This window comes from Dermacentor variabilis, chromosome 2 (assembly GCF_050947875.1).
Source record: "Dermacentor variabilis isolate Ectoservices chromosome 2, ASM5094787v1, whole genome shotgun sequence".
NCBI classification, from domain to species: domain Eukaryota; kingdom Metazoa; phylum Arthropoda; class Arachnida; order Ixodida; family Ixodidae; genus Dermacentor; species Dermacentor variabilis.
Genome location: NC_134569.1, coordinates 102352538 through 102365163, shown reverse-complemented (window position 1 = coordinate 102365163; position 12626 = coordinate 102352538). Strand labels below are relative to the sequence as shown.

The 12626-nt window shown below is 40.8% G+C and overlaps 1 protein-coding gene across 2 annotated transcripts in view; it reads right to left on the bottom strand.

Moving 5' to 3' along the window:
* LOC142572425 (SH3 domain-binding protein 5 homolog) overlaps positions 1-12626 on the bottom strand; it is a 34306-nt gene that overhangs the window by 16756 nt on the left and 4924 nt on the right. For both annotated transcript variants that reach the window (XM_075681527.1, XM_075681528.1), the window contains exons 2-5: positions 9709-9771; positions 4839-4967; positions 3179-3346; positions 2087-2217 (exon numbers count right to left, since the gene is read on the bottom strand). In XM_075681527.1, coding sequence (XP_075537642.1) covers positions 2087-2217; positions 3179-3346; positions 4839-4967; positions 9709-9771 — 491 coding nt within the window. The remainder of the gene's footprint in view (positions 1-2086; positions 2218-3178; positions 3347-4838; positions 4968-9708; positions 9772-12626) is intronic.

Here is a 12626-nt window from a genome sequence, read left to right as displayed (position 1 = left end):
AATATTTTCAAAGTGTCAAGAAAAAATAATACATGTACGAATATCAAATTTTTGTGAAAAACATCACTTGATAATGCTCAGCCAGCATGGTTTTCAAAGATCCCATTCCACCGAAACGGTGCTTTTAACTAAAAAAGAACTTATTCTAAATTGTTTTGATCAAAAGAAATTAGCATTGGGCATATAGTTGGACTTTTCTAAAGCATTCAATAGGATTAACCACTATACATTACTTGCCAAACTTCGTGTATATGGTTTCCAGGGTGTGTTCCTTAACCTCATAAGATCCTGTTTAACATCCCGTCATCAACAGGTAGTCATCAATGATCAATACTCGGACAATAAAGCTATTCCCGCAGGTGTTCCTCAGGGTAGCATATTAGGCCCACTACTATTTAACTTATACTATATGTTAATGACATTGTTAACATTAACGATAAACTTACTTTCGTTATATGTGCAGACGATACGAGCCTATATTTTAGAGGAGCATGAGTGTCGGACATTCGAAACCAAGCTGATGATTGTTTATGCTTATTACATCAACGGTCCCTATGTAATTCGCTCCCTATCAATACTAATAAAACAAAAGCTGTATTGTTTAGACCTCGGAACAACATTATTGAATTTCATGCTACTGTTTTTCAAATAGTATCTTACGTTATAGAAACTGTACCTCGTGTAAAGAGCTTAGGTGTTCTCTTTGAGGAACACCTGCAGTGGAATGATCATATTGATTCTGTTGCAGTAAAAATTTCAAGAACTGTAGGGATCCTTTCGAAATTCAGAAATTTATTTCCGCAGTGTATCAACAAACTATGATATTACTCGGTGTTTTACTCCGTCATTAACTACTGTTTTCTGGTATGGGGCACGACTTCTTTTTCCAACCCTAAAAAACTATACACAATCCAAAAAATGGGCTGTACGCAGCATTGCCAGTACCGTGTTCGATTCCCCCTTCAAACTTACTTTTGAAGCACAAATAACATAATACCCATAACAGAATAGTACAACAATATGCTGCTTAAAAGATGTAAATTTAGCACTGAGCAAAATGCCTTTCTTGTTAAGCTATCTAACTTGAAACATAAAATGCACACATACGATTCCCGCGCCGCTGGTGATTGGTTTATACCAAAAACACGTACAAATTATGGTCGACAAATGATTTCTTATCGACTACCCTCTCTATCAAATTCATGCAATGACTTTGCCCTGCAGAAGAGTGATTTTTGTTTGCTTTCGCATGTAAATCAACCCCAGAGAGCAAGTCGTAATATGCTTTTCTTTGTATTGCTGTATAAATGTTTTGTTGTCGCTGTATAAATGGCTACTTTGTATTTATTATCTATGCTCATATAAGCCAAGTTTTCTAGGGGCGTAGACTTTCGTCAAGCCCGCGAAAGGTTTTTTTGTCTATGGCCTCGTATTTTAATGATGTAAATAAAGTTTCTGTCTGTCTGTCTCTTGCTTACCTCGACTGATGACTAGTCCCCGGCACCCTCAATCACAATGCCCTATCTTGACCTAGCAGAGGGAGTGTGCAAGGAGACAAGTCTGGACAAGGGAAATGCGCTGTGCTCTTCACAGCTCTAGCCACCCTAGCACAGGGTCACTGACATAAGGCTACCTATGCGAACCCAGCCCTTTAAAATACTATTCTGTTAAAAAAGAAACTGGCACAGAAACACTTCACAACCAACATCAACACACTACCATGGTCTCGTGATTTGTGAACCAAGCTAGTAAAAAGCAAAATGAAGAGGTCTGTTGTGACAATCCCACTTTCGAAAACAAATAATATCAAGCACCAAGAACTCTACTGTTCTTTTGCATGGCAACACTCCAAGTGCAAAGAAACAAGCGCCGAACATCAACTAATGTCTCCTTCACCTAGTATTTTGCGCTTTCCACTGTAACTGTAATCCCATCCGAATCAACATACCAACTAGCTTGCTTGCCTGCACTGACATGTTGTGATACACTTTAGCGATTTCAGCACAGGCCATTAGAAATGGCAATAAGATGGTACAGCCTCAGTTATTGTACATGCAAAATTGCACAGGACATAGTGCCAACTCACCTAGACTTGGCTATGTCTTTCTTCAATCTTCGCTCGAGTGAGTGGACCTTATGTTCTGCTTCAGTGAACGAAGCTGCCCGTCTGCGGTGCTCCCTTTCACTATCAAGCCTCATCGCTTCTGCTTCCATCACCTAGCAGACAAATGTCAGGACACCAGCTCCATAAATGCCATCAGTCACTATAACCTGGATAAGCTGCATCAAGCAATACCCAAAGTCATGTGCTGGTGCGTTGCAAGCAAGTTACTCCCCTGAGCAAAAGTACATGGACCAGGAATTCCGCAATAAAGCCGATTGTCTTCTCCACCTATGAATGTAACTTGAAATTCAGGACTCCAATCCAAACTTGGCATTGTGAGCATTCCAGTGCACTAGACAATCTCAGTTTGTGCATCTGAATTACAAAAAAAAAAATTCAGTTTTTTCTATAAGCCTGTGGCCCATATACTTTTGTTCACGCACATACATGAGAGCATGAACAATAAACTAATGAACCATTAAGGATCTGCATGAGTGCTACAATATCATAATATAGAAAAGGACAAGATGAGCTATGGCCCTATCCTTCACTTGATGTCTTGTGCAGCGTACAAATAAGTTTGCTCTGGCTGTCTGCTAGGGCGGGACTCAAAAATGGAATAAGTCAAAGAGGCTGACAAAAGAAGAGACTCACAATGTTCTGGAGTGGTGCTTAATAACATTCAAGAATGAATAAGGCACCCAATATGTACATAAATAATATCCAGAGAGAAAGGCAGCCACCTCATAGCTTATAGAACACAGAGCTATTACAGTCAGGTTTAGTCAGCACAAACGGGCAAGCTATTAATTACCCCATTCCACTTAACACCAAGACTATCCCGCATTTTCTTTGCTTTTAATGGCTTCCTGAGACAAACTGCAAACTTAAGCAAGTACAAGATAACAGTAAGCACATGACCCTATTGTTGGACATCACACTGTTCATTAGAAAATTGAGTTGTCAGTTTCTGCAACTGGATACTCAGTCTAATTTAGTTCCTCACATAGCATCTGTACTTCCTCAGAGAAACGTTTTCACGGACACGCGAGTCAGTGCATGCTGCACACATACCTTCATGGTAGCGTGGTTGAGCATCTCCTGCCAGGCATTGTCAAACTCCCACTGTGTCTGATTGCTAAGAAAGCGCTGTTCCGCCAGCGAAATTGTTTCCTTGGCTGCCTGGTGCACCTCCGATGCCCGCTGGTACTGCACAGCCGCCCGCTGGCACTCCAGCTGTGCCTGCACGCACCAGAAATGTTTGCACCCCAACTTCCATATTTTCAGGATGAAGGTGCAGCCACAGCTCGACACATCAAGTGTGATGAAAAGTGACAAGAAGATTGATATGCTACAAAACATGGTCTGTTAAAGTCACAGTTTGAAAAACAAAGAACCCGTAGGTCTAGCACATGTGTTAATGCTTACAGAGCGCTACACAGTGAATCTCTGCACCACCTCTCCATTACTGCCTAATAATCCTCTACAAACACTGAATTGAATCGAATTCTGGGGTTTTACATGCCAAAACCACAATTTGATTATGAGGCATGCCGTATTGGGCGACTATGAATTAATTTTGACCACCAAAGGAAGGATCTTTAACATGCCGACAATGCACGGGACACAGACATTTTTGCATTTTCGCCCTTATCGAAATGCGGCCACAGCAGCCGGGATTTGATCCTGTGACCTCGTGCTTAGTAGTGCAGCACTATAGTAACTAAGCTACCACACCACAGGTTCTACAATCATGCATGGATAGAAAACTAAAGTTGCAATGTTCCGGCCCACTACAAAAACTGTGATTGCTGCACTGCTTTTCAGCACGTCTTTGTAAAATTTTGTTAGCAGTTATGAGTAAATGAAAGGGAAAAAAAGATTTGGGGGTACAATTTTAATGCCAGCACATTCCTGCAACCTAATATTCTTCCATCCTGTGCATTTTCACAGGCAGCATAATGTGCCTATTTTCAAAGGCAGTCCTACTAATTGCATACACAAACCATGTAATGAACCCAAATACCATGTAATGAACCATTAACAGCTATTCAATGGAAACAATTATATGGTAGAGAAGCCACTCCAAAAGAACTGTTAGGCAAAGTAGCAATGACCTTCTGTTTGTTTCTGTTCAATGTTCAATCCATTACGGCATGTCTCTTGATAGTATCGGGAAGCTGCACAGGGCAGTCTTGCTCCTTTCATCCTTTCCCCAGCAATGAGCCAAGAAAGAGAAGACAAGGTAACCATGTCATAGCAAAAAGATGCATCCCAGGCCTTAGATAATTGAGCCCAGCAATGTGATTTTAAGAAGACACCAGTTTCCTGAGCACTTCATGGTGCCGAAATGTGTGGAATATTGCAAACACCTCGTCCTTTTATTTGATACACAACTGCTTTGTCATCTTGGCACACAAAAGACGCATTAAATGTCAAAGTCATATGCCATAAAATGCCATAAGCTGTGCAGTAAGATCCAGCATACCCAAATTCAATATTTTAGGTCCAACAGTGTCAGCATTTAAACATTTAAATACAGGCATTTTCAATGACAATGTATATATATTATTGAAATGTTATCAAGAATTCTAATGCACTATGAAGTGCAATCTGATTCAGCTACAGCTATCAGTTTCTGTAGTACAATACTTCATAGAAATCTATCTTCAAGCTTACCTTCGACAAGCTCCAAATGTACTGGTTAGAAATAAATTGATGAAAAACTACTTACCTTCTGTGCATATTCTTTGGCTTCATAGTATGGTCGTGCTGCTTCAATGGACTTTCCAAGCTTCTTTGACAAAATGCGCAGCTTGTGACTAGACTCACTGAGAGTTGCTCGAAAGGCAGAGTTGGCATCCTGCAGTCCCAAATTTGCGTATATGTGACACACTATGAGATGGACTAGCAAGGTTAAAGGTGATAAAAATTAAGTCAAGCTTTTTCAGCAGTGTTCTCTAAAATATCTTTCAAATGCACTGCTGTGGATGAAAGCAATGCACAAAATGCCTTAAGCATGCAAGAAATGAGGCACCCCCACATCAGAAATAAGGAACCAGCTCCAGCAGACATGTCGTCCTGGTTATGAATTGTTAATATAGTAGTCAACCACTGACAATAAAAAACATCAAATTAAGTTTAAATATGGTGCCACTTATGCTGCACGTTAATAACACTCTTCTGGCATGGTTTTCAAGCCTGTTCAATCTCTTTGACAACCCTTTAACTTGTTAAAGGGCACCTCACCAGACCCCATGGCAAATTTTGGTTATACACTGGAAGTTGCTACGTGTCCTCTAGGGAGCATTCCGCCGAAAAATTTTTAAAATCGGCTCATTAATAGTCGAGATAGAAATATTTCAGTGCCGCGAACCCATGATTTCAGCAAGCGGGCTCCACTGCCAAGCAAAACACTCTCTCCACTTGCCCCGTCTAGCCTCCGCAAACAAAATTCCTTCCCTGCGCTCTCCCATATCGGACTTCAAGGATTGCGTGACGCATACGTCAAAGGCCCTGCCTTCATTTTTTTTTCTTCTCCCTTTTTTTTTTTTTTTTTGGCGCTACGGGCTTCTGCTGATGGCGTCGCGCACGAGCTGTCTCGTTCACGCAGCGCACGATTTTGCACGCTGTGCATAAGGAAACATGACTAGTGGTATAGTTCAGTCCTACACGAATACTGAGGCAGAACAAACAGATGGCAGAGCATGATCACACGCTGGAACACAGTAGAAAATTACACAGTTTCAGCACCTGCGCACGTGACCGCACGACCAGGGGGAACAAGTAGACGAAGCGGAAGTACATCTCTCTTGCTTCGGTGTAAAGTAAAACAAAAACACGCAGACATTCTGTTTGTGTGTTTTATTATTTCTCTAAACTTCAATTTGCCAATTCAAGTAACAGGTCGCACAGATAACAGATGTTGTCTTAAATAATTTTCGATGTCATGTGTCACCACAAACGACGTCACACTGCGGACACCAGTACGCAGGCGCAGGCGCACGAGTACGTCATCCTCTGGCTTGGAGCGCGGCGGCCGCGAGGAGAAGGAAATACAGCATTCTGTTTGAAATTTCAGATCTTTCCGCGGCGCGCAGCGTTGTAATACTTTGCAGACATGATCATTATTGCGCAAATGTATGCTCTGCGCTTGTCAGCTCAAGATGGCCAGACCTGGTGAGGAGCCCTCTAAGGTTGAGACAGTGTGGCCTCCAAGATTCTCAATGCGGTGGAATGTTTCTAGCAGCACTGGGAAATTTGTACACAAGGTGATACGTCTTCTCCATTCACTAAAAATTTAATTGTGCCATTTTCATCGGTAATTTTCTACACGACTAAGATGCTTTGTTGACACAAGACAAATGCTGATAAGACTTCTAAGAGCACAATCTTATCAGTCTAAATAAACATATTGTTTGCGTTTATAATTGTATATAACGGACTATATTTAGGACTTCCCTGCCACCCCTCAAAGAGAAAAGCAGTGCCCTCTATAAGTCTCCAACTGCCTGGAAAGGGCACTAGGTTTAACCTTTTATTTAAAATTACACTTGAAATTGCTTAAAGAAAGTGAATAACTAGCTGGAACAATCCGGATAATGAGTCTATCAAAAAGCCTGTTCATCACCAAATTCCTTGACTAAGGCATCCCACCATTATTCTTTTGTGTGCAATGGACTGGACAACAGCTGTAAGAAGAAAGACTGAACGACTGAGCTATTTATTTGTGGCTTTCAGAAAACAAATTAGTCTCTAACGACTGCAAAAGTATTTACGTGCACTTTTATGTGAAGGACATGCATCTTAATTTCAGACACACCTCACGATTGAACAATGAATTGTCACACCGCGTCCACGTAACCAGGCTTCCTGGTGAACGAGAAGAAAGGAAACTGAGGACCCGATTTTTATTAGTCATATCATAAGAAGCCAACAAACAAAGACACCAAGAACTGCATAGGCAAAATTACATGTACTTATTCATTCAATTAAAGAAATTATAAGTTAACGAAAATTAAAGTGGATGAAAAAACAACTGACCGCAGGTGGAGCACGAACACACGTATTCACATTATACGCGCAATGCCCTTACCAGCTGAGCTACCACGGTGCCGTTTTCCCATCCACTTTCTGGAGTACTGATGTTTATCTACTGGAACTAAACCTGGGAGTGTTAGCCAGCGCCACACCTCACGGCCTTGACAGCAGATGCAGAACATCCTTTCTTGTTGCAGGCATCATGTGTACATGATCTTTTTGGGTGAGGGCAACTGGTTAATAAATCCACGCATGATGCGAAGACATGGGTTCATGCCCCACCTATAGCCAGTTGTTTCTTCTTCTACTTCCATTTTTATTAATTTATAATGTCTTTAATTCAATTAATAAGCACATGTAATTTCCCCTATGCAGTCTTTGGCTTCTTTGTTTGTTTGCTTCTTATGATATGACTCATAAAAATCGGGCCCTAGGTTTCCTTTCTTCTCGTTTATTACATAGTGGGGCCTCAAATCCAGCAGCATTGATGCCTTCGGGTAGCATGTGTGGGTTTATTAACCAGTTGCCTTCACCCAAAAAGATCATGTACATGTGACGCCTGCGACAAAAAAGGATATTCCACATCTGCCGTCAAGGATGCGAGGTGCGGCGCTGCCTAACACTCACAGGTTTAGTTCTAGTAGATAAACATAGATAAACTCAGACAAGTAGATAAACTCCAGAAAGTGGATGGGAAAACTGCACCGCGGTAGTTCAGTTGGTAAGAGCATCGCACGCGTAATGCAAAGATGTGGGTTCATGCTCCACCTGCAGCCAGTTGTTTTTTGATCCACTTTCATTTTCATTAATTTATCATTTTCTTCTTCAATTAATAAGTACATTTAATTTCTCCTATGCAGTCCTTGGTGTCTTTGTTTGTGGGCTTCTTATGATATGACTAAGTTTCCTGGTGTAACGTTAAACAGCAAGCTACTTAGACAGCAAGCTATCATGGAACCGACACATAGAGAAATTGTGTAAAAAGGTAGATAAAGACATGCTGATACTAAACAAATCGCGGCATATTTTCTCTCTCAAAACTCTACGAGCCCTTTATTACTACTTCATCCATTGTCACATAATTTAAGCCATTGCTGCGTGCACTTCACCTTAACCTTCCACATTACTTTCTCTGCAGATTGCCCAAAACGCTGCCCTACGTATTATCCTGTTTCTAGATAGGTGTGACTCTATCCTTTTCACTTTTTCTTTACTAAACATTCTACCAGTAAGGCAAATCGCTGAACATTCAGAAATCAACCTAATGGTTAACACGCTTCACAACATCATGCGCTATAACAGCCATAAGACCACAGCATCATATTGTCCATCATCAGCTCAATTTAAAGCCCACAGCTTTTCAAACTAACTACAGAGCATTTTTCTTCATTTATAGCGCTTCTAAACTATGGAATTCATTCTGTCAGAACATAACAAACAAAAAGGTTATGAATTCCATTAAAACAAAACTGGAAGAGTAGCTTTTCCTTGCCACAAATATAAAGGCAACCTTAGTGACCAGTATTTAATTATTCTATATTCTTGCAATTCAGGAATTGCAGTTGGAATAATGAAATGTTTTGCCGTTTTATTGCTATAATAACAATGTTCCCTACTTCTTATTGACCTTTTATAGTTACTGTATTATTTATATGAGTCCCTCTCTCACAACTCAACGAGTTGTGGGTTTCACCTGTGTAAAAATGTGTTAATGTTTCACTGATATACGTGAAAATAAAATTGGCTATTGATTTAGTCGGCTACGGCTAAGATTAAATGTTGTGCTAGCAGAGGACAAGCCTAGTGAAGAGAGGATGTGTCATGTCATTCTTTGCTTGTCCACAGCTTTTACCACTAACACAAGGTTTGCTACCTATGAAAAAAATTGTCTCTTAAGCCCCGAGACAAAAAACAAAAAAGGAGAAATGGAAAACAACATTCACTCAACAGCAATGAAGAGATTGTAAGAAAGCAACATCATCAACCAATGACATTGGCAAACTCAAACAAAAAGCCCCAGAAGGAATACAAGCCTGGACAGAGAGCAGTCACATGGCACAATCACAATAGCTGCCTACTGCCACTTTATCACCTCTCTAGTAGCTATTCTTTAACAAGGATATCCTTGATAAGGTGACACAAAAGCAGAAAGCAATTCCGCAGATATGGCATAACACCAGCATAAAAACTTGCACAGTTCCAGTCACATACCCCACCATGTGCTCAATTACTTTGGTCAGTGGTACACAACTGATACCTGGCAGGAAATGCATTTTCCATAACGAAAACCTTTGTTGCGGCAAAGGCATCTTATATAGTGAGGCTGCTTGCCACAGGTTAAAATTAAGCAATAAATGAGGAAAGATAAATGAAGCTTTACAACCAAGTCTGGCTTTTCACTTTATAAAGGCAAAATACATCATGAAAGTGTTATCATATGATGTACCTCAGTCCTGAACAGAGTACAGCTGTCAGATGATAGTACCACGGGATGTAGCACACAAAACTAGCAAAGGTAGAAGAAATGCTCAGCCCTTGTCACAGAACTAAGCAGTGTTACTTACATCTAATTCAACTTCTAGCCGGTTGATTTCATCTGTGCAGGTATTCAATTTCTCCAGCTGGATCTGCATGAGAAAAGCGGCCTTGATGTGAGGCACTGCCATAGCTGCAACAGCAGTAGAACAACTGTCTTGTCCAGGGAAAGCGTCGAACCCTATCTGCTACTGGTATCGAGAATATGCTCGCTTATTCAAGTGCAAGGCAAACAGGAAGCATATGGCCTATGGGATGGCCAGCCACTTCCAAGAGGCTTGAAGCAACGCCTATCAGATTTGCCGGCACCACTGTTATCGGTACGATACGCCAACAATGCCTGATTGCCACAAAGATAACAAAAGTTACAGAATTAGCAAGCCATGCAAACGAATGTTGCTCTTCTGCCACCAGCTTAAAGGCCAACAGCAACGATGCTTCACTTTAGCTAACCTGATTACAAATGAGTAGTACATACTATTGAAGCAATGGTGGCAAGGCTTCAGAATTGTTAGTTGTCTAAAATTTTTATTCACAGGCTTTAAATATCACCTACGCAGACAATACATGCAGGTGGTTAGCAAATGTGATGCAAGTTTCAGCACATCGTAGCCAAGATATTTAACATACTCTGCCTAATCTCAGAGGTCATGCTAAGAAACCTGTGCTGGTTTTCAGTGTTTTAGTTCTGTGTAATTTTTAGAGAGTGATGATGGCAGTGAGTTTTCTCTCTCTGTCCTTACTTCTCTCTCTCTCTCTTTCTCTCTCTCCATTGTGATATCCAAACTCCTACTTTTGCGAGCTTTTTATGATGTGTCCACTTGTATTTCCAATGTAACAGTTTGTACACAGGTTTCTACGTAGCTACGCTATCTGAAGCTAGGCTTTTTAATGCGGTTCAAATTGTAGTTGTCTTTTAATGGTTACTGAATGAATACGCTTAACATCCCAATTAACACACTGGCTATCAAATATGCTGCAGTGGAGGATTCCAAATTAGTTTTAACCAGCTAGTGGCCTTTAATGTGCACCCAAAGTTCGGCCCGCATGTTTTTTCATTGCATCCCCAATGAGAATGTGGCTGCAAAGGCTGGGAATCCCATAACCCTGTGCTCAATATAACAATGCCATAGTCACTGAGCCAATACGCAGGTGAGTACCATAAACAGTGGATCATAGAGGAAAATGTGGTTGCTGAAGTATTCAAAGCCCAAAACTGAAATCTGCAGTGCTTACTTTGCACTTACAAGCACTGAGTCAACATATATTCCTCTGCTTACTGTGCATGGCTATGCTGCAACAAAATTCAAGCAATTTATTTCTTAAAAACTCGTCGAATGAGTGCCTGTATACAATCATTTTAAGTGACTACCAATAACCACTGCCACCAACAAGAGTGCTGCAAAGTACCACAATCCCGAGTTATGTGAACAACTTACACAACTTTCAACAACTAAACAACCTGCTTTCATATCAGGCTTGATGCTGGCTTTTAGAATGAAAATTCAATTTCAAAGACTTTCAAGGACGAGTCTGCACATTTTCAAGGAGCATGTTGAACGCTGCTGGTTCTATACAGCCACTACCATTAGACTATTTTGAACACAGAAGTGCACCTTTAGTGTACAAAGAAAGATAACGTATCCAAAGAGAAAGCTCTCATTGTGTCATATGGGAGCTGACATTGTGTTTTATGAATCTGAATGCATATGTTAAAAGTTCTCGAGGCTTGCTTTTAGTGGTCTCTCCAAGGCTGTTGGATTCGACAGATGTAGGGTGACTGATCCATTCTGCCTTCTCCACAAAAGCGTCTGCTGTAGCTGTCAATTCAGTGACAGCTGCTTCCAGTTTCTGTTCATTTTCTTCAGTCTTTACATTTCCTAATCTGGCTTATATTTTCAAGTCACTGCTTTCTATTCGATTTCTATAAGGCATATAATGGTATCTTGCAGATGACACAGCCGTCTTAAGTTTTTTACTGATAGGAACATTTAGTATGCCACCACGTTCGAGTGACCACCTCGTATACAATATGCTTTATGATATATAGAAGAGTTAATTTAAGTTCACTACAGAGACGTGGTGGTTCACACTGAACCCTCTATCCATAATTCCCAGCCCATGACTAAAGGTCAACAAATGCTCCAAACTGCCCTTTGATCAGTGTAGATTGCACGGTTTAGGAGATCATAGAAATACTTGTCAGAGCTGTCTGAACTCCTTTCAAACAATTCCATGTAAGACTTGCAAATTTAAAGAAGTTCTATATATTCCACAAGCGAAGACTCCTAGTGATGATCATTTTAAATGCAGTAAATAGTCCAGTCTCAGGTGATCTTTAAGCATTGTCAGCTATTCGAAATTTTGTCTTGGGCAAAACGGAGCCTCCATGCCAAGCAGTTGATAGCTGCCATTTGCAGGTTGCAAGAATAACATGTCATCCACACCACAGTGGCTGTAAACAGATTTAGTGCAGGGCTGCAGGCACTGGCTGTACTTTTGTCTTGAAATAGGCTGAAGTACAGGCTCACTTATGAGCAAGCACAAGCACATGCAACAATACATCGACTTATTTCACCCAACTACAAATTGAACCTACAGTTGGACCTTGTGTGCATAAAGAAGTTGCATTCGACACAAAGATACCTTTGTCAAATAAAATATTCATTACGAATGTACACATCAATATAAACTAAAAAAAAATTGGAACTCCGGTCTATATGAAAGAGACGCAAGTGTGATGCCTTCAAGAGGCCAGCAGAATCTACTTCAATTACTCGTTGGCGGCTTGCCATGCCAATACACGACACGAGAACAACTCTGCATTACAAACACATTTTGTGCTCTCGTTAATATGAAACTATTGATCAGTGTGATCACACAGTCTAAACACACTGGCTTGCCTGCTGCAAGGCGGCCGAGCCAGCGACAGAAAAACCTACGCGTG